This window comes from Cherax quadricarinatus, chromosome 18, assembly GCF_038502225.1.
Source record: "Cherax quadricarinatus isolate ZL_2023a chromosome 18, ASM3850222v1, whole genome shotgun sequence".
NCBI classification, from domain to species: domain Eukaryota; kingdom Metazoa; phylum Arthropoda; class Malacostraca; order Decapoda; family Parastacidae; genus Cherax; species Cherax quadricarinatus.
This window is the reverse complement of record NC_091309.1, coordinates 30650600-30671030: the sequence shown is the minus strand read 5'-3', so window position 1 is coordinate 30671030 and position 20431 is coordinate 30650600. Positions and strand designations below refer to the sequence as shown.

Genomic DNA, 20431 nt, shown 5'->3' with positions numbered 1-20431 from the left:
TGCCAAAAAAAAAAATGTGTTATACATGCAATTAATTACCATAAAAATATTAATTCATTTAAAATAAGGTAGTAGGTTAGTAGACAGCAACCACCCAGGGAGGTACTACCGTCCTGCCAAGTGAGTGTAAAACGAAAGCCTGTATTTGTTTTACATGATGGTAGGATTGCTGGTGTGTTTTGTCTGTCTCATAAATATGCAAGATTACAGGTATGTCTTGCTACTTCTACTTACACTTAGGTCACACTACACATACATGTACATGTTTATTTATACACACTCGTCTGAGTTTTCTTTGATTTTATCTTAATAGTTCATGGTCTTATTACTTTTCCTTTTATATCCATGGGAAAGTGGAATAAGAATCTTTCCTCCGTAAACCATGTGTTGTAAAAGTCAACTAAAATGCCGGGAACAATGGGCTAGTAACCCCTTTTCCTGTCAAGATTACTAAACAGAATAAGAAGAAAATTGTCAAAGTGGGAAGTCTGAATGTGCGTGGATGTTGTGCAAATGATAAGAGATGATTGTGGATGTTATGAATGAGAAGAAGCTGGATGTCCTGGCTTTAAGTGAAACAAAGCTGAAAGGGGTAGGAGAGTTTCAGTGGAGAGGAATAAATGGGATTAGGTCAGGGGTTTCAAATAAAGTTAGAGATAAAGAAGGAGTAGCAATAATGTTGAAGGATAAGATATGGCAGGAAAAGAGGGACTACAAATGTATTAATACAAGAATTATGTGGAGTAAAATAAAGGTTGGATGTGAAAAGTGGGTTATAGTAAGTGTATATGCACCTGGAGAAGAGAGAAGTGTAGAGGAGAGAGAGATATTTTGGGAAATGTTGAGTGAATGCGTGGGGAGTTTTGAACCAAGTGAGAGAGTACTTGTGGTTGGGGATTTCAATGCTAAAGTGGGTAAAAATGTTGTGGATGGAGTAGTAGGTAAATTTGGGGTGCCAGGGGTAAATGTAAATGGGGAGCCTTTAATTGAGCTATGTGTAGAGAGAGATTTGGTAATAAGTAATACATATTTTATGAAAAAGAGGATAAATAAATATACAAGGTATGATGCAGCACGTAATGAAATTAGTTTGTTAGATTATGTACTGGTGGATAAAAGGTTAATGGGTAGGGTCCAGGATGTACATGTTTATAGAGGGGCAACTGATATATCGGATCATTTAGTTGTAGCTACAGTTAGAGTAAGAGGTACATGGGACAAGAGGAAGGTGGCAACAACAAGTAGGAGGGAAGTGAAAGTGTATAAACTAAGGGAGGAGGAAGTTCGGGCGAGATATAAGAGACTATTGGCAGAAAGGTAGGCTAGTGCAAAGATGAGTAGTGGGGTTGCTGAAGAGGGTTGGAATAGTTTTAAAAATGCAGTATTAGAATGTGGGGCAGAAGTTTGTGGTTATAGGAGGGTGGGTGCAGGAAGAAAGAGGAGTGATTGGTGGAATGATGAAGTAAAGGGTGTGATAAGAGAGAAAAAAGTTAGCTTATGAGAGGTTTTTACAAAGCAGAAGTGTTATAAGAAGAGCAGAGTATATGGAGAGTAAAAGAAAGGTGAAGAGAGTGGTGAGAGTGCAAAAGCAGAGCAGATGATAGAGTGGGAGAGGCACTGTCAAGAAATTTTAATGAAAATAAGAAAAAAATTTGGAGCGAGTTAAACAAGTTAAGAAAGCCTAGGGAACGTATGGATTTGTCAGTTAAAAACAGAGTAGAGGAGCTAGTAGATGGGGAGAGGGAGGTATTAGGTAGATGGCAAGAATATTTTGAGGAACTTTTAAATGTTGAGGAAGAAAGGGAGGCGGCAATTTCATGCACTGGCCAGGGAGGTATACCATCTTTTAGGAGTGAAGAAGAGCAGAATGTACGTGTGGGGGAGGTACTTGAGGCATTACGTAGAATGAAAGGGGGTAAAGCAGCTGGAACTGATGGGATCATGCCAGAAATGTTAAAAGCAGGGGGGGGGGGGATATAGTGTTGGAGTGGTTGGTACTTTTGTTTAATAAATGTATGAAAGAGGGGAAGGTACCTAGGGACTGGTGGAGAGCATGTATAGTCCCTTTATATAAAGGGAAGGGGGACAAAAGAGATTGTAAAAATTATAGAGGAATAAGTTTACTAAGTAAAACTGTTGTCCAGAGGGCTGAGGAAGGGTTGTTGAGGTGGTTCGGACATGTAGAGAGAATGGAGCGAAACAGAATGACTTCAAGAGTGTATCAGTCTGTAGTGGAAGGAAGGCGGGGTAGGGGTCGGCCTAGGAAGGGTTGGAGGGAGGGGGTAAAGGAGGTTTTGTGTGCGAGGGGCTTGGACTTCCAGCAGGCATGCGTGAGCGTGTTTGATAGGAGTGAATGGAGACAAATGGTTTTTAATACTTGACGTGCTGTTGGAGTGTGAGCAAAGTAACATTTATGAAGGGATTCAGGGAAACCGGCAGGCCGGACTTGAGTCCTGGAGATGGGAAATACAGTGCCTGCACTCTGAAGGAGGGGTGTTAATGTTGCAGTTTAAAAACTGTAGTGTAAAGCACCCTTCTGGCAAGACAGTGATGGAGTGAATGATGGTGAAAGTTTTTCTTTTTCGAGCCACCCTGCCTTGGTGGGAATCGGCCGGTGTGATAATAAATAATAAATAACCAGGAAAAGTGTACGGTGGGGTTATTATTGAAAGAATTAGAGTTAAGAGAGAATGTAGGATTGCGGATGAGCAAGGAGGTTTCAGAGTGGGTAGGGGATGTGTAGATCAAGTGTTTACATTAAAGCATATATGTGAACAGTATTTAGATAAAGGTAGGGAAGTTTTTATTGCATTTATGGATTTAGAAAAGGCATATGATAGAGTGGATAGGGGAGCAATGTGGCAGATGTTGCAAGTATATGGAATAGGCGGTAAGTTACTAAATGCTGTAAAGAGTTTTTATGAGGATAGTGAGGCTCAGGTTAGGGTGTGTAGAAGAGAGGGAGACTACTTCCCGGTAAAAGTAGGTCTTAGACAGGGATGTGTAATGTCACCATGGTTTTTTAATATATTTATAGATGGGGTTGTAAAAGAAGTACAGTGGACCCCCGGTTTACGATATTATTTCATTCCAGAAGTATGTTCAGGTGCCAGTACTGACCGAATTTGTTCCCATAAGGAATATTGTGAATTAGATTAGTCCATTTCAGACCCCCAAACATACACATACAAACGCACTTACATAAATACACTTACATAATTGGTCGCATTGGGAGGTGATCGTAAACCGGGGGTCCACTGTAAATGCTAGGGTGTTCGGGAGAGGGGTGGGATTAAATTATGGGGAATCAAATACAAAATGGGAATTGACACAGTTACTTTTTGCTGATGATACTGTGCTTATGGGAGATTCTAAAGAAAAATTGCGAAGGTTAGTGGATGAGTTTGGGAGTGTGTGTAAAGTTAGAAAGTTGAAAGTGAACATAGAAAAGAGTAAGGTGATGAGGGTATCAAATGATTTAGATAAAGAAAAATTAGATATCAAATTGGGGAGGAGGAGTATGGAAGACGTGAATGTTTTCAGATACTTGGGGGCTGACGTGTCGGCAGATGGATTTGTGAAGGATGAGGTTAATCATAGAATTGATGAGGGAAACAAGGTGAGTGGTGCGTTGAGGCATATGTGGAGTCAAAAAACATTATCTATGGAGGCAAAGAAGGGAATGTATGAAAGTATAGTAGTACCAACACTCTTATATGGGTGTGAAGCTTGGGTTGTGAATGCTGCAGCGAGGAGGTGGTTGGAGGCAGTGGAGATTTCCTGTCTAAGGGCAATGTGTGGTGTAAATATTATGCAGAAAATTCGGAGTGTGGAAATTAGGTGTGGAGTTAATAAAAGTATTAGTCAGAGGGCTGAAGAGGGGTTGTTGAGGTGGTTTGGTCATTTAGAAAGAATGGATCAAAGTAGAATGACATGGAGAGCATTTAAATCTGTAGGAGAAGGAAGGCAGAGTAGGGGTCGTCCTCGAAAAGGTTGGAAGGAAGGGGTAAGGGAGGTTTTGTGGGCGAGGGGCTTGGACTTCCAGCAGGCATGCATGAGCGTCTTTGATAGGAGTGAATGGAGACGAATGGTATTTGGGACCTGACGATCTGTTGGAGTGTGAGCTGGGTAGTATTTAGTGAAGGGATTCAGGGAAACCGGTTATTTTTATATAGCCGGACTTGAGTCCTGGAAATGGGAAGTACAATGCCTGCACTCTAAAGGAGGGGTTCGGGATATTAGCAGTTTGGAGGGATATGTTGTGTATCTGTATACGTATATGCTTCTAAACTGTTGTGTTCTGAGCACTTCTGCAAAAACAGTGATTATGTGTGAGTGAGGTGAAAGTGTTGAATGATGAAAATATTTTCTTTTTTTTGGGGGGGATTTTCTTTCTTCTTGTGTCACCCTGCCTCAGTGGGAGACGGCTGACTTGTTGAAAAAAAAATAAAATAAAAAAAGTGTCAAACAATATACATTAATTATTATTATTAGTACTGGAAAATACTTTGCCCTTATAGGCCACTGACTGATTACTACCCATTAGTGTAAAAGAATATAAAAAAAAAGTCCTACCAATTTCATAAGATTTCGTTTACTGAACTTATTCCAGTACGGTAAATAAAGACCAATTACCATTATCATAAGTTTTTTTTTTTTTTTTGGAGTTCAAATTTTATACTATACAGCATATACTTATACAGTAATTGCACATAAGAGTTCATTGTTCCAAACACACAAAATCTGGAATATATCAAAATTCAGTACATATATACAAGGATAAAAATTTTTTTTTTAGAGAAAACCATGGAAATCTACAAGAAAATGTAAAAACACAATATTACAAACTAATAATGAAATGATACAGGTTCAAAGAACATTAGGAACACTAACACACTCAGTGCATTCAGATTTTGCTGTGTTAGTGGATATGCTGAATGTTATAAACATTTATCTAATTCACAAATACAGGTCCGCCATCACAAATCCGGCAATCAATTATTCGGCACTAATTTTGGCTAGCATAATTTAAAATTTCCAGGGTCGCCACACCAACCTGCTGGTACTGTTTGGTGGCGCTACTTGGTGCATAAGTCATTCCAATTTCTTTTTCTCCATTTATTGTTTTAACCTGCTTACTTTTAGCTCTAGCCATGGTTCCAATGAATAAAAGAAATGCTTCTCATTATGTAAAGCACCGACACAGTACATTATCCGTTAATGATAAGGTGACTTTGAAGCCACTGTCGGTTGCCATGAACTCAAGTCTCATGAAGCAGGAGAATATGCTTTATTATTACGCTAATATCAACACTACAGCTTATTTGCCTATCACAATTGATCTAATATGACATAATAAACAATATAAATAACATAAAACATGTTAAATACTCCAGAATAAATAATATTTGGCATAACACCGAGCAGTTCGACATAGGTATGAAGAGGATATGATATACAAATACCATTCTCCTATCCCTGTCTTGGGGCTTACACTATTAGAGAAAACAGAGTGTAGCACAGGGCTAACTGTGATATACAGTAGGGCCCCACTTATACGGCAGGTTAGGTTCCAGGCTACCGCCGTAAAGCGGAAATCGCCATAAAGTGGAACACCCTTTTTTTCCACTTATAAATGCTAACAAATACTAGATAACAAGTTTACACTAAAATATATTAAGTTAGCAATAGAACTAGGCATCAAAAAACAATAAAAAAGTACAATACACACATAGTGCACTCATTACTAACCTTAAAATATTTATAGTCTTAACCTAGGGTGAAACAAGTAGTATTTATTGTAAGAAATCAAGTGTGGTATGTATGGTAGTCAGCCGGGCTACCATATCAGGCCACATAATATTCTATTACATTTAAGCATCCCAGAGCGATAAAATGCGTATACAGTTTACTCATTACTTACCTTAAAATATTTGTAGTCTTAATCTAGGGCGAGATGAGTAGTATTTATTGTAAAAAATCAAGTGTGGTATGTATGGTAGTCAGCCGGGCTACCATACCAGGCCAACCCACCCACACATACTATTCCATGATATTTAAGCATCCCAGAGCGATAAAATGTATATACAGTTCCCTCATTACATACCTTACAATATTTGTAGTCTTAATGTATGGTCAGGAGTAAGTAAATGACATAAAACGAATGAATAAATGAGAGAGAGAAAGAATGAGTGCATGAGAGAGGACAGGCGCCGAGTTATGTAAACAAACCAGGCAAAGGTAAGTTTTGTAAACATAAAAAGTGTACACGTCTGGTTTGTGTACAAGTTACATTGTGTACAAGTTGTCTCTACATTGATACGGTAGAATAAATAAAGAACACTCCCATTCTCATGTAACATCATTTTGAGAAGAAATGACACTCTGAGTGAAGGCAATGGAAATAAGTCACTCTGACTTTTTTGGGTTATCCTGGGTTCTCTACACATATGCTGTTATGTATGATAATCTATGTAACTATTTGTGTATACCTGACATACATACATACATACATACAAAAGGAATAATTTTCTACAGTTACCCCCAGTAACACATTTTCTCTTATGTTAGATTAGAGAAATTGTTATTCTTGTGGTCACTTGTACAAGTTATCTGGCTCCCACATCTTATATTTATGTTTATTTATTCTATTGTGGGGTGTATTTATCATCTTTATATGTTATGTATCATGTTTATTATATAATTTCGAAAAAAATATCATGAATGGATTAATGAAAATGCGTATATTAACGTAATATACAACATTTAATGAGACTCGGTGATTATTATTATTATTATTATTTCTAATATGGCGTCACTTGTGCAAGTCGTCTGCTACCACATCTCATATTTATGTTTATTTATTCTACTGTGGGGTGTATTTATCATATTTATATGTTATGCATCGTGTTTATTATATAATTTTGAAAAAATATCATAGATGGATTAATGAAAATGTGTATACAGCAGGGCCCCGCTTTACGGCGTTTCACTTCACTGCGTTCCACTAATATGGTCATTTCAAATTATGACCAAAACTCGCTATGCGGCTCCCCCCACCTTACTTTCTAATACGGTCACCGCGCCCCACCTTGTTTGTTTACATTCTTCGTGAGCTCAGTAAGCACTAAGTCTCTTCATTTTGTCTGGAAACTCCAAAATTTCAAATGTTTTTAAAAGTTATTTCATATTTTATATATACTCTGATAATTATACTTATATATACCTGTACTTAAATAAACTTACATACTGTGCTGGCATGCAGGTACACATTAAAATCAGTAAGAGTGTCTTATGTCTCCAGACATCATATTAGTAATGATAATAATAATCATCGAGTCTCATTTGCATGTCGTGTATTACGTTAATATACACATTTTCATTAATCCATCTATATTTTTTCAAAATTATATAATAAACACGATGCATAACAAATAAATAAGATAAATACACCCCACAGTAGAATAAATAAACATAAATGCGAGATGTGGTAGCAGACGACTTGCACAAGTGACGCCATATTAGAAATGATGATAATAATCACCGAGTCTCATTAAATGTCGTATATTACGTTAATATACACATTTTCATTAATCCATCCATGATATTTTTTTCAAAATTATATAATAAACACGATACATAACATAAAAAGATGATAAATACACCCCACAATAGAATAAATAAACATAAATATGAGATGTGGTAGCCAGATAACTTGTACAAGTGACGGCAAGAATAACATTTTCTCTAATCTAACATAAGAGAAAATGAGTTACTGTGGGTAACTGTAGAAAATTATTCCTTTTGTATGTAAGTTTATTCAGGTATACACAAATACAGTTACATAGATTATCATACATAACAACACATGTGTAGAGAACCTAGGATAACCCAAAAAAGTCAGAGTGACTTATTTCCATTACCTTCACTCAGAGCATCATTTCTTCTCAAAATGATGTTACATGAGAATGGGAGTGTTCTTCTTTATTTATTCTACCGTATCAATGTAAAGACAACCTGTACACAATGTAACTTGTACACAAACCAGACGTGTACACTTTGTTTACAAAACTTACCTTCGCCTGGTTTGTTTACATAACTCTGCGCCTGTCCTCTCTCATGCACTCATTCTTTCTCTCTCTCATTTATTCGTTTTATCTCATTTACTTACTCCTGACCCTACATTAAGACTACAAATATTTTAAGGTAAGTAATGAGTGAACTGTATATACATTTTATCGCTCTGGGATGCCTAAATATCATAGAATAGTATGTGCAGGTGGGGTGGCCTGGTATGATAGCCTGGCTGACTACCATACATACCACACTTGATTTCTTACAATAAATACTACTTGTCTCACCCTAGATTAAGACTATAAATATTTTAAGGTAAGTAATGAGTGCACTATGTGTGTATTGTACTTTTTTATTGTTTTTTGATGCCTGGTTCTATTGCTAACTTAATATATGTTAGTGTAAACTTGTTATCTAGTGTTTGTATGCATTTATAAGTGGAAAAAAAGGGTGTTCCACTTTACGGCGGTAGCCTGGAACCTAACCTGCCGTATAAGTGAGGCCCTGCTGTATTAATGTAATATACGACATTTAAATGAGACTCGGTGATTATCATTATCATTACTAATATGATGTCTGGAGACCTAAGACACTCTTACTGATTTTAATGTGTACCTGCAAGCCAGCACAATGTGTAAGTTTATTTAGGTACAGGTATACATAAGAATAATTATCAGAGTATATATAGGTAGTAGGTTGGTAGACAGCAACCACCCAGGGAGGTACTACCGTCCTGCCAAGTGAGTGTAAAACGAAAGCCTGTGATTGTTATACATGATGGTAGGATTGCTGATGTCTTTTGTCTGTCTTATAAATATGCAAGATTACAGGTATGTCTTGCTACTTCTACTTACACTTAGGTCACACTACACATACATGTACACGTTTATTTATACACACTCATCTGAGTTTTCTTTGATTTTATCTTAATAGTTCTTGGTCTTATTACTTTTCCTTTTATATCCATGGGGAAGTGGAATAAGAAACTTTCCTCCGTAAGCCATGCGTGTTGTAAAAGTCAACTAAAATGCCAGGAACAATGGGCTAGTAACCCCTTTTCCTGTAAAGATTACTAAAAAGAATAAGAAGAAGAAAATTGTCAAAGTGGGAAGTCTGAATGTGCGTGGATGTTGTGCAGATAAGAAAGAGATGATTGTGGATGTTATGAATGAGAAGAAGCTGGATGTCCTGGCTTTAAGTGAAACAAAGCTGAAGGGGGTGGGAGAGTTTCAGTGGAGAGGAATAAATGGGATTAGGTCAGAGGTTTCAAATAGAGTTAGAGCTAAAGAAGGAGTAGCAATAATGTTGAAGGATAAGCTATGGCAGGAAAAGAGGGACTATAAATGTATTAATTCAAGGATTATGTGGAGTAAAATAAAGATTGGATGTGAAAAGTGGGTTATAATAAGCGTGTATGCACCTGGAGAAGAGAGAAGTGTAGAGGAGAGAGAGAGATTTTGGGAAATGTTGAGTGAATGCGTGGGGAGTTTTGAATCAAGTGTGAGAGTAATGGTGGTTGGGGATTTCAATGCTAAAGTGGGTAAAAATGTTATGGAGGGAGTAGTAGGTAAATTTGGGGTGCCAGGGGTAAATGTAAATGGGGAGCCTTTAATTGAGCTATGTGTAGAAAGAGATTTGGTAATAAGTAATACATATTTTATGAAAAAGAGGATAAATAAATATACAAGGTATGATGTAGCACGTAATGAAAGTAGTTTATTAGATTATGTATTGGTGGATAAAAGGTTGATGGGTAGGCTCCAGGATGTACATGTTTATAGAGGGGCAACTGATATATCGGATCATTATTTGGTTGTAGCTACAGTTAGAGTAAGAGGTAGATGGGAAAAGAGGAAGGTGGCAACAACAAGTAAGAGGGAGGTGAAAGTGTATAAACTAAGGGAGGAGGAAGTTCAGGTGAGATATAAGCGACTATTGGCAGAAACGTGGGCTAGTGCAAAGATGAGTAGTTGGGGGGTTGAAGAGGGTTGGAATAGTTTTAAAAATGCAGTATTAGAATGTGGGGCAGAAGTTTGTGGATATAGGAGGGTGGGTGCAGGAAGAAAGAGGAGTGATTGGTGGAATGATGAAGTAAAGGGTGTGATAAAAGAGAAAAAGGTAGCTTATGAGAGGTTTTTACAAAGCAGAAGTGTCATAAGAAGAGCAGAGTATATGGAGAGTAAAAGAAAGGTAAAGAGAGTGGTGAGAGTGTGCAAAAGGAGAGCAGATGATAGAGTGGGAGAGGCACTGTCAAGAAATTTTCATGAAAATATGAAAAAATTTTGGAGCGAGTTAAACAAGTTAAGAAAGCCTAGGGAACGTATGGATTTGTCAGTTAAAAACAGAGTAGGGAAGTTAGTAGATGGGGAGATGGAGGTATTAGGTAGATGGCGAGAATATTTTGAGGAACTTTTAAATATTAAGGAAGAAACAGAGGCAGTAATTTCACGCACTGGTCAGGGAGGTATACCATCTTTTAGGAGTGAAGAAGAGCAGAATGTAAGTGTGGGGGAGGTACGTGAGGCATTACGTAAAATGAAAGGGGGTAAAGCAGTTGGAACTGATGGGATCATGACAGAAATGTTAAAAGCAGGGGGGGATATAGTGTTGGAGTGGTTGGTACTTTTGTTTAATAAATGTATGAAAGAGGGGAAGGTACCTAGGGATTGGCGGAGAGCATGTACAGTGGACCCCCGCATACCGTTGGCATCACATAACGTTTAATCCGCATACCGCTCGCTTTTATCGCAAAAATTTTGCCTCGCATACCGCTCAAAAACCCGCTCACCGCTGTTCGTCCGAGACGCATCCAATGTGCGCCCTTAGCCAGCCTCACATGTGCCGCCGGTGGCATTGTTTACCAGCCAGCCTCCGCGGTAACATCCAAGCATACAATTGGAACATTTTGTATTATTACAGTGTTTTTGGTGATTTTATCTGCAAAATAAGTGACCATGGGCCCCAAGAAAGCTTCTAGTGCCAACCCTACAGCAATAAGGGTGAGAATTACTATAGAGATGAAGAAAAAGATCATTGATAAGTATGAAAGTGGAGTGCGTGTCTCCGAGCTGGCCAGGTTGTATAATAAACGCCAATCAACCATCGCTACTACTGGTGGTACAGCTGCTGCTGCTGCTGCTGTACCACCGTCAGCTTCAGCTGCTGCTGCTGCACTGTCAGCTGCTGCTGCTGCTGCTGCTGTAGCACCGTTGTTGGTGTGGCTTATTGAGAATACCAAGAAACAATTAACCCCAGAGGATTTGCCACCCAGGATAACCCAAAAAAGTCAGTGTCATCGAAGACTGTCTAACTTATTTCCATTGGGGTCCTTAATCTTGTCTCCCAGGATGCAACCCACACCAGTCGACTAACACCCAGGTGAACAGGGAAAAATGCCTGGAACTAGTGCTCATATTGGTGAATTTAAAGCCAGCAAAGGTTGGTTTGAGAGATTTAAGAATCGTAGAGGCATACACAGTGTGATAAGGCCTGTTCTGGAAGAAAATGCCAAACAGGACCTACAGTACTCAGGAGGAAAAATCACTCCCAGGACACAGTGTCTCATCAGTCATTGCTGCATCTTCAATAAAGGTAAGTGTCATTTATTCTTCGTTTAGTATAGTAGTACATGCACAATATATATTGTGCATGTACTACTCTACTATTGTGCATGTATCCTTCTCTTTGTGTGTAGGAAAATGTATATTTCATGTGGTAAAATTTTTTTTTTTCATAATTTTGGGTGTCTTGCACGGATTAATTTGATTTCCATTATTTCTTATGGGGAAAATTCATTCGCATACCGATCATTTCGCATAACAATGAGCCCTCTTGCACGGATTAAAATCGCTATGCGGGGGTACACTGTATAGTCCCTTTATATAAAGGGAAAGGGGACAAAAGAGACTGTAAAAATTATAGAGGAATAAGTTTGATAAATTAGACACATGTGCAACTCTTGGGTATCTTTATTGAGGAAACGTTTCGCCACACAGTGGCTTCATCAGTCCAAACGTAGGAGAAACTTGAAGAACAGGAGGAGAATGAGGTAATCAGTCCCTCAACCTTGAGTCGATGTGTTCAGTCCATCAATTCTATTCAAGATTGATGGACTGAACACATCGACTCAAGGTTGAGGGACTGATTACCTCATTCTCCTCCTGTTCTTCAAGTTTCTCTTACGTTTGGACTGATGAAGCGACTGTGTGGCGAAATGTTTCCTCAATAAAGATACCCAAGAGTTGCACATGTGTCTAATTTATCAACACGTCGGTTCTCTGAACCATTCATCTAGGAATAAGTTTACTGAGTATACCAGGAAAAGTGTATGGTAGGGTTAAAATTGAAAGAATTAGAGGTAAGACAGAATGTAGGATTGCGGATGAGCAAGGAGGTTTCAGAGTGGGTAGAGGATGTGTAGATCAAGTGTTTACATTGAAGCATATATGTGAACAGTATTTAGATAAAGGTAGGGAAGTTTTTATTGCATTTATGGATTTAGAAAAGGCATATGATAGAGTGGATAGAGGAGCAATGTGGCAGATGTTGCAAGTATATGGAATAGGTGGTAAGTTACTAAATGCTGTAAAGAGTTTTTATGAGGATAGTGAGGCTCAGGTTAGGGTGTGTAGAAGAGAGGGAGACTACTTCCTGGTAAAAGTAGGTCTTAGACAGGGATGTGTAATGTCACCATGGTTGTTTAATATATTTATAGATGGGGTTGTAAAGGAAGTAAATGCTAGGGTGTTTGGGAGAGGGGTGGGATTAAATTTTGGGGAATCAAATTCAAAATGGGAATTGACACAATTACTTTTTGCTGATGATACTTTGCTTATGGAGATTCTAAAGAAAAATTGCAAAGGTTAGTGGATGAGTTTGGGAATGTGTGTAAAGGTAGAAAGTTGAAAGTGAACATAGAAAAGAGTAAGGTGATGAGGGTGTCAAATGATTTAGATAAAGAAAAATTGGATATCAAATTGGGGAGGAGGAGTATGGAAGAAGTGAATGTTTTCAGATACTTGGGAGTTGACGTGTCGGCGGATGGATTGATGAAGGATGAGGTTAATCATAGAATTGATGAGGGAAAAAAGGTGAGTGGTGCATTGAGGTATATGTGGAGTCAAAAAATGTTATCTATGGAGGCAAAGAAGGGAATGTATGAAAGTATAGTAGTACCAACACTCTAATATGGGTGTGAAGCTTGGGTGGTAAATGCAGCAGCGAGGAGACGGTTGGAGGCAGTGGAGATGTCCTGTTTAAGGGCAATGTGTGATGTAAATATTATGTAGAAAATTCGGAGTGTGGAAATTAGGAAAAGGTGTGGAGTTAATATAAGTATTAGTCAGAGGGCAGAAGAGGGGTTGTTGAGGTGGTTTGGTCATTTAGAGAAAGTAGAATGACATGGAAAGCATATAAATCTATAGGGGAAGGAAGGCGGGGTAGGGGTCGTCCTCGAAAGGGTTGGAGAGAGGGGGTAAAGGAGGTTTTGTGGGCAAGGGGCTTGGACTTCCAGCAAGCGTGTGTGAGCATGTTAGATAGGAGTGAATGGAGACGAATGGTACTTGGGACCTGACGATCTGTTGGAGTGTGAGCAGGGTAATATTTAGTGAAGGGATTCAGGGAAACCGGTTATTTTCATATAGTCGGACTTGAGTCCTGGAAATGGGAAGTACAAAGCCTGCACTTTAAAGCAGGGGTTTGGGATATTGGCAGTTTGGAAGGATATGTTGTGTATCTTTATATGTGTATGCTTCTAAACTGTTGTATTCTGAGCACCTCTGCAAAAACAGTGATAATGTGCGAGTGTGGTGAAAGTGTTGAATGATAATGAAAATATTTTGTTTTTGGGGATTTTCTTTCTTTTTTTTGGGGTCACCCTGCCTCGGTGGGAGACGGCCGACTTGTTGAAGAAAAAAAAAATATATATATATATAAAATATGAAATAACTTTTAAAAACACTTGAAATTTTGGAGTTTCCTGACAAAATGAAGAGACTTAGGGCTTACGGATCTCACAGAGAATGTAAACAATCTGGGTGGGGCGCGGTGACCGTATTAGAAAGTCAGGTGGGGGAGCCGTATAGTGAGTTTTGGTCATAATCTGAAATGACCGTATTAGCGGAACGCCGTAAAGTGGGGCCCTACTGTACACTCGTACTGCACCATAAACCTGAAACAAAAAAGTTATTTTCTCTATATAGATTATCACACATAGCAGCATATGTGTAGAGAACCTAGGATAACCCAAAAAAGTCAACGTGGCTTATTTTTAGTACCTGGCTTGGGTTAGCCATATATGATTTTTGGTAAATATTCGATTCCCAGCCAGGGTAGAAACATTAGGCGTGTTTCTTTACACCTGTTGTCTATGTTTACCCATCAGTAAATGGGCACCTGGGTGTTAGTCGACTAGTGTGGGTATTATCCTTGGACACTGACGTAATTTTTTTGAAATACTCAGCATAACAAGCAGCTTTCTATACAGTAGTATGTCACTGATGTCAGCTAGGACTGTATACCTTGTACATGTACGTGTAGTAAATAAAGATATTATTACATTATTATTATTTTCTCAGTTGTTTGTTGGGTTATCTTATTCAAACTAGGGCAATTTATGAGTCAAAGATACTTCTTAACGTAGACCAAAAATGAAAGAATTCAGGCCATAAATAGCGGAGTTCACTTCTCAGCCATTAGTGGCCGCTTAGCGGTATATTTTTGTATGGTTGTTATGGTTATATTCTCATTTTTTCGGTCTCATTTGATAGAATGAAAGATATATTACAGAAATAGATATGATTTTGATTGCTTTCATGATGAAAAGTACCTTGAAATTGCACTCACAGTAGCGAAAATGTTCTATTCTTTAGTGAAGCTCAAGAGTCAACAAATGACGTCACCGTCCAATACCTGTCCGCCTGCCAGTCAAGAATGGGTTGACATTATTTATACAATTATTACAATAAAGCAGTAGTCTGCATAACAGTAAATCTTTTTTTTTTTTTTTTTTTTTTTGTGAATAAAAATTCCAAATGGTAAGCAAGAGTAATATAAGTGGGGCCTGTAGCCATGACTAATGAACAGAGAAAATGTTATTTTAGTGCCAGGAATGTCTACATTGTTTATTCTGGACCCTATTTTGAAATTGGCATCTGTTGAAATTTGTGTGAAATCGGCCAAACTGCCAATTTCTGACCACTTTATTGGGTAGTTGAAATAAGTGAATGGGCGGTTTCTTGTACTCAGTTGACAGACTAGAAGTAAATAAGTTTATTAAGGTATACACAAATACAGTTACATAGATTATCATACATATCAGTGTATGTATAGAGAACCTAGGATAACCCAGAAAAGTCAGACAAAGTGACTTATTTCCAGTACCTGGCTTGGGCTTGCCATATATGATTTTGGTAAATATTTTTGTTTTCTCGGTTGTTTGTTGGGCTATCTCATTGAAACTTGGGCAATGTATGATGGAAAGATGCTTGTAAACGTACAACAAAAATAAAAAAGACGAGCGATAAATAAGGGAGTTCACTTCTCAGCCATTAGCCGCCTCTTTGCAGTATATTTTCATATGATTTTTATGGTTGTATTCTCATTTTTTTGGACTCATTTGATAGAATGGAAGATATATTACAGAAATAGACATGATTTTGATTGCTTTCATGACGAAAAGTACCTTGAAATTGAGCTCAAAGTAGCGGAAACGTTCGATTCTTGCCAATGTTCAATGAACTTTGTGCAAGTCAAGTTGGTTAATTTTATTAAGTGTATTCTAACCTAACCACTCTGTAATCCGGCACACTACAGGTCCCAATGATGCCGGATTTGTGATGGAGGACCTGTACTTCTTCTTTTTATTAATACACTGGCCATTTCCCACCAAGGCAGGGTGACCCCAAAAATATGAAACACTCAACATAATTTACTCCATCACTGTCTTGCCAGAGGTGCACCTCCACTCCAGTTAAAACACTGCAGCATATCAACTCCCCTCTTTCAAAGCGCAGGCACTGTACTTCCCACCTTCAGGACTCATGTCTGGTTAACCAGTTTCCTTGAATCCCTTCATAAAAGTTACTTTGCTCATACTTCAACAGCACAAGTCATAAAAAAACCATTTGTCCCCACTTGCTCCTATCCAGCAAGTTGACACATGCTTGCTGGAAGTCCAAGCTCCTCACACACAAAACTTCCTTTACCCCCTTCCTCCAACCTTTCCTATGCCGACTCCTACCCCACCTTCCAATATCAAATTTACCATTGCTATCCAAAATATTCAAGAAACTCGTGCACAGGAGACTGTATTCATTTATAACAGCACAAAACATACTCAACCCTTACCAATTTGGATTCAGGAAAAATAAAAGCACTAATGATGCAATTATAAAAATGCTAAACCTGCTTTACACAGCATTGGAACATAAGGAATATCCGCTAGGAATTTTTATTGACCTAAGAAAAGCGTTTGACATGGCTGACCACGGCATCCTACTCCACAAACTTGACCACTATGGTATAAGAGGCCATGCGCTTGCATATTTTAAATCCTACCTTTCTAATAGGTATCAGTATGTCACCATTAAAGACACAGCCTCATCAATACGGCCACTTGATACTGGAGTTCCGCAGGGAAGTGTGCTTGGACCCCTGCTCTTCCTCATTTACATCAATGATCTTCTAAACAAATCCCAACACCTGAAACCCATTCTCTTTGTTGACGACACAACTTATGTCATCTCCCACCCTAATCTTGCCACCCTCAACATCATTGTTAACGATGAGCTGCTCAAAATATCGATTTGGATAACATGCAGGGGCAAGCAAAGATGTACTTCGCTTGTACTATATACAAGCTATACGCTCACTCATTGACTACGGTTCACTGGCTTTAGCTCATCTCTTCCCGCAGAGCAGGCAAAGGGTGGAGGTCGTACAAAACCAGGCGATAAGAACTATGCTTGGTGCCCCCATCTGGACCAACACAGTATGTCTCAGATCTGAGGCCCGTCTTCCTTCCTTGGCTGACAGAGTAAGATACATAAACGCCTGCAAAGTGGCCACGATTCTGCACCGGCAGCAAGGTACCCCACTAAGGAGACGGATATTAACAACCATGTCACAAGATCCCACACTCTTCACGCAATAGTCCTGGATTCGTTCGTTTTGTGCTGCTGGGCAGAAACTGCTGCCTGTACAGCTGCTCTGTGAGAAGAGTTGTGACCTTCCTGTATGCCTGAGCATAATGACAGCCTTAGAAGTTCAGGGTAATAGATCGACATTGAACTGGATCCCCAGCCATGCTGGCATCCGGGGAAATGAGGCGGCAGATGATGCAGCCAAGGCAGCAACAGACTATCCACATGTTTGTAGATGAATGGTTCAGAGAACCGACATGTTGATAAATTAGACACATGTGCGGCTCTTGGGTGTCTTTGTTGAGGAAGCGTTTCGCCGCACAGTGGCTTCATCGGTCCATGCGTGGGGGGGGCTTGGGGAGCGGGAGGAGAGTGAGGTAATCAGTCCCTCAACCTTGAGTGGATGTGTTCAGTCCACACTTGAGGGACTGATTACCTCATTGGGACTGATTACCTCACTCTCCTCCTGTTCTTCAAGTTTCTCCTGCGTGTGGGCTGGTGAAGCCACTGTGTGGCGAAGCGTTTCCTCGATAGGGATGCCCAAGAGTTGCACGTGTCTAATTTATCCACATGTTGGGATTACTGTCCCAATCAGCCTACGACAGACCAAACTGGTGGCTGCCAGAGCCACGAAACTTATGGGGGAGGTCTTAGGTGATACCCCATCTCAACAGTGGTACCGAGCAGCGACTCATGGAGAACCCCCTCCATATGATAGAAGCTGGTCCAAAGCACAGTGTACCGCCATCCATCGGCTTCGTTTGGGCTTTCCAAACAGCCAAGATGATGGTAGACAAGGCTGAGGAGGAGATGTGCCAGTACTGTCAGCACGTTGTCCAGCGGCCCCTAACACACTATCTTCTAGAGTGCGAAGTTACTGAGACACTCCGCAGGCAACTAGGGGTGATATTCCCTCCCGAAGAGGACCCAGAGATGACTGTGGCCACACTAGTGTACCATGGGGTCAACGAACCAGAAAAGCTGTTACCTTCCCAGTGGGGTGATAGAGGCTAGGACCTTCGGTAGCTTTAAGAAGAGACTGGACAAATATATGAGTGGGAGGGGCTGGGTTTGATTGGTGTCATGGGGTACGGGAGTTATTTCTTGGGTAGCTTTAGGTAGATGTCGTTTTGATAAGGACCTGCCTCGTATGGGCCAGTAGGCCTTCTGCAGTGTTCCTACATTCTTATGTTCAATAAACTTAAACTTAACACTGACAAAACCTACTATATTATGTTTGGTAGCAGAGCAAGTGTTATGCAACTTTACATTAAGATCGACAACACTCTAATTGCCAGACATAATGAGGGCAAATTCCTTGGCCTATACCTCGACAACAACCTAAATTTCAGCACCCATATCCAACACATAAAAAAAAAAGTATCCAAAACGGTGGGGATCCTCTCCAAGATATGATACTACGTGCCGCAAACTGCCCTTCTCACACTATACCATTCACTTATATATCCATACCTCACCTATGCTATCTGTGCTTGGGGTTCAACTGCAGCAACACACCTAAAGCCAATAATAACCCCAAAAAAAAGCCGCAGTAAGAATAATCACTAAATACCATCCCTGGCAACACACCCCCCCACTCTTCATAGATCTAAACTTACACCCTGATCAGAACTTCCACGCTTACTACTGTGCAATCTATATCTACAGGACCTTAAATTCCAATATTAACCTTGACCTAAAATGCTTTCTTGATAGTTGTGACAGGATCCACAGGCATAACACCAGACACAAACATCTCTATGACATTCCCTGTGTCCGACTAAACCTTCACAAAAATTCAATGTATTTCAAAGGACCTAAAATCTGGAACACCCTACCTGAAAACTCTAGAACTGCAGACACACTCATCACTTTCATAACTACAGTTAGAAAACATCTTATCTCCGGATACACCCCGACAACTAACTACATGATAACCACCTGGTGGTTCACAATTACACTCACCCACCCACTGACTATATACACAGAAATACTAATCTTAATCTTAAAATTATGAATCCTAACTAGTCATAAGTTTGCCTATGATACTCCAATATAGACACTTTGTATTGTGCTAAAGCAAAAGCATTCACATTGCTAAACTCACAAATTATAATGTAGTCACCTAGCCTTAATACCACAATCTGTAAGGATTTAATGTTAAGAATTAATCTAAGGCTGCCCGAAATGCCTAGCCATGCTAGGTGTCCTAGTGGCCCCCTCTGTAATTAGTATTTTATATCATGTAAACCACACAATATCCAAATCCTGTAAACCCCACATTGTAACCCTTATAGAGAATAATCTTGATTTGATTTGATTTGATTCCTTCCACTAAAAATTTATACACTCTCCAAATACTTTAATTAAAGTAAAAAATGCACTTACAAGATTAAAATTAAGTGGCAATTTCATTTTACTAAAAGAATGATGCAAGATATTTGTGTACCTCAAAAATATCTATATTCTTCACAATCTTGCTAGATAAACAAGACTAATATGGTCCTTAAAAGTGAAGACCCCCCAGAAATGTATTGAAATACCTAATGTGATGAAAGTGACTACTAAATGCCAGCAAATGTTAGCTAAATACATCAGCCCCAGAGTGGCACATAGCTTCTATTTTACCTTGGATCTCTGCCTTTCGATTTTCCCATTAGAACATTATAATAAACAAATTTACCTGCTCCTCCTTTAAAGCATGAATAGCTCTTTGCTGCCGATATTCAAGGTCTTGTGTTAACTGATGGTGTCTTAGAAGCATTGAATGTGCTGTCTCCAACTGCTGCTCTCTCTTTGTAAGCTCCTCTTTGAGAAGAGACTGCTCTTTAACATAGTATGCCAAAAGGCCACGTCGTCGAAACTTACGAGTTTCTAATTGAAGGTATTCTCCCTGCTGCTGCATTAATTTTTGTTCTTCCTGACGTTCGGATGCTTTAAGGTATTCTTTCTGGGTCCTACAAAATAAAATTAATAGCATAATTTATAAAAATGTATATTAAAACAATTCTTAATTATAGAAAAGGGTAACAAGTACCCTAAAATAATTCTTTACAGAAGGGATGTGTAAAATGTAAAGTAATTCACATGCAACAGTTAGGTATCTTTATTGTTGAAAAGTTTTGCCTACACAGTAGGCTTCTTCAGTTGTATTTGACTGAAGAAACCTACAGTGTAGGCAAAACGTTTCAACAATAAACATACCTAACTGCTGCACG

The 20431-nt window shown here is 39.1% G+C and overlaps 1 protein-coding gene across 7 annotated transcripts in view; it reads right to left on the bottom strand.

The window, feature by feature from the left end:
- The window catches only part of Tao (Serine/threonine-protein kinase Tao), a 330915-nt gene that overhangs the window by 34738 nt on the left and 275746 nt on the right, over positions 1 to 20431 (bottom strand). For all 7 annotated transcript variants that reach the window (XM_070086374.1, XM_070086370.1, XM_070086375.1 and 4 more), the window contains exon 12: positions 19897 to 20170. In XM_070086374.1, coding sequence (XP_069942475.1) covers positions 19897 to 20170 — 274 coding nt within the window. The remainder of the gene's footprint in view (positions 1 to 19896; positions 20171 to 20431) is intronic.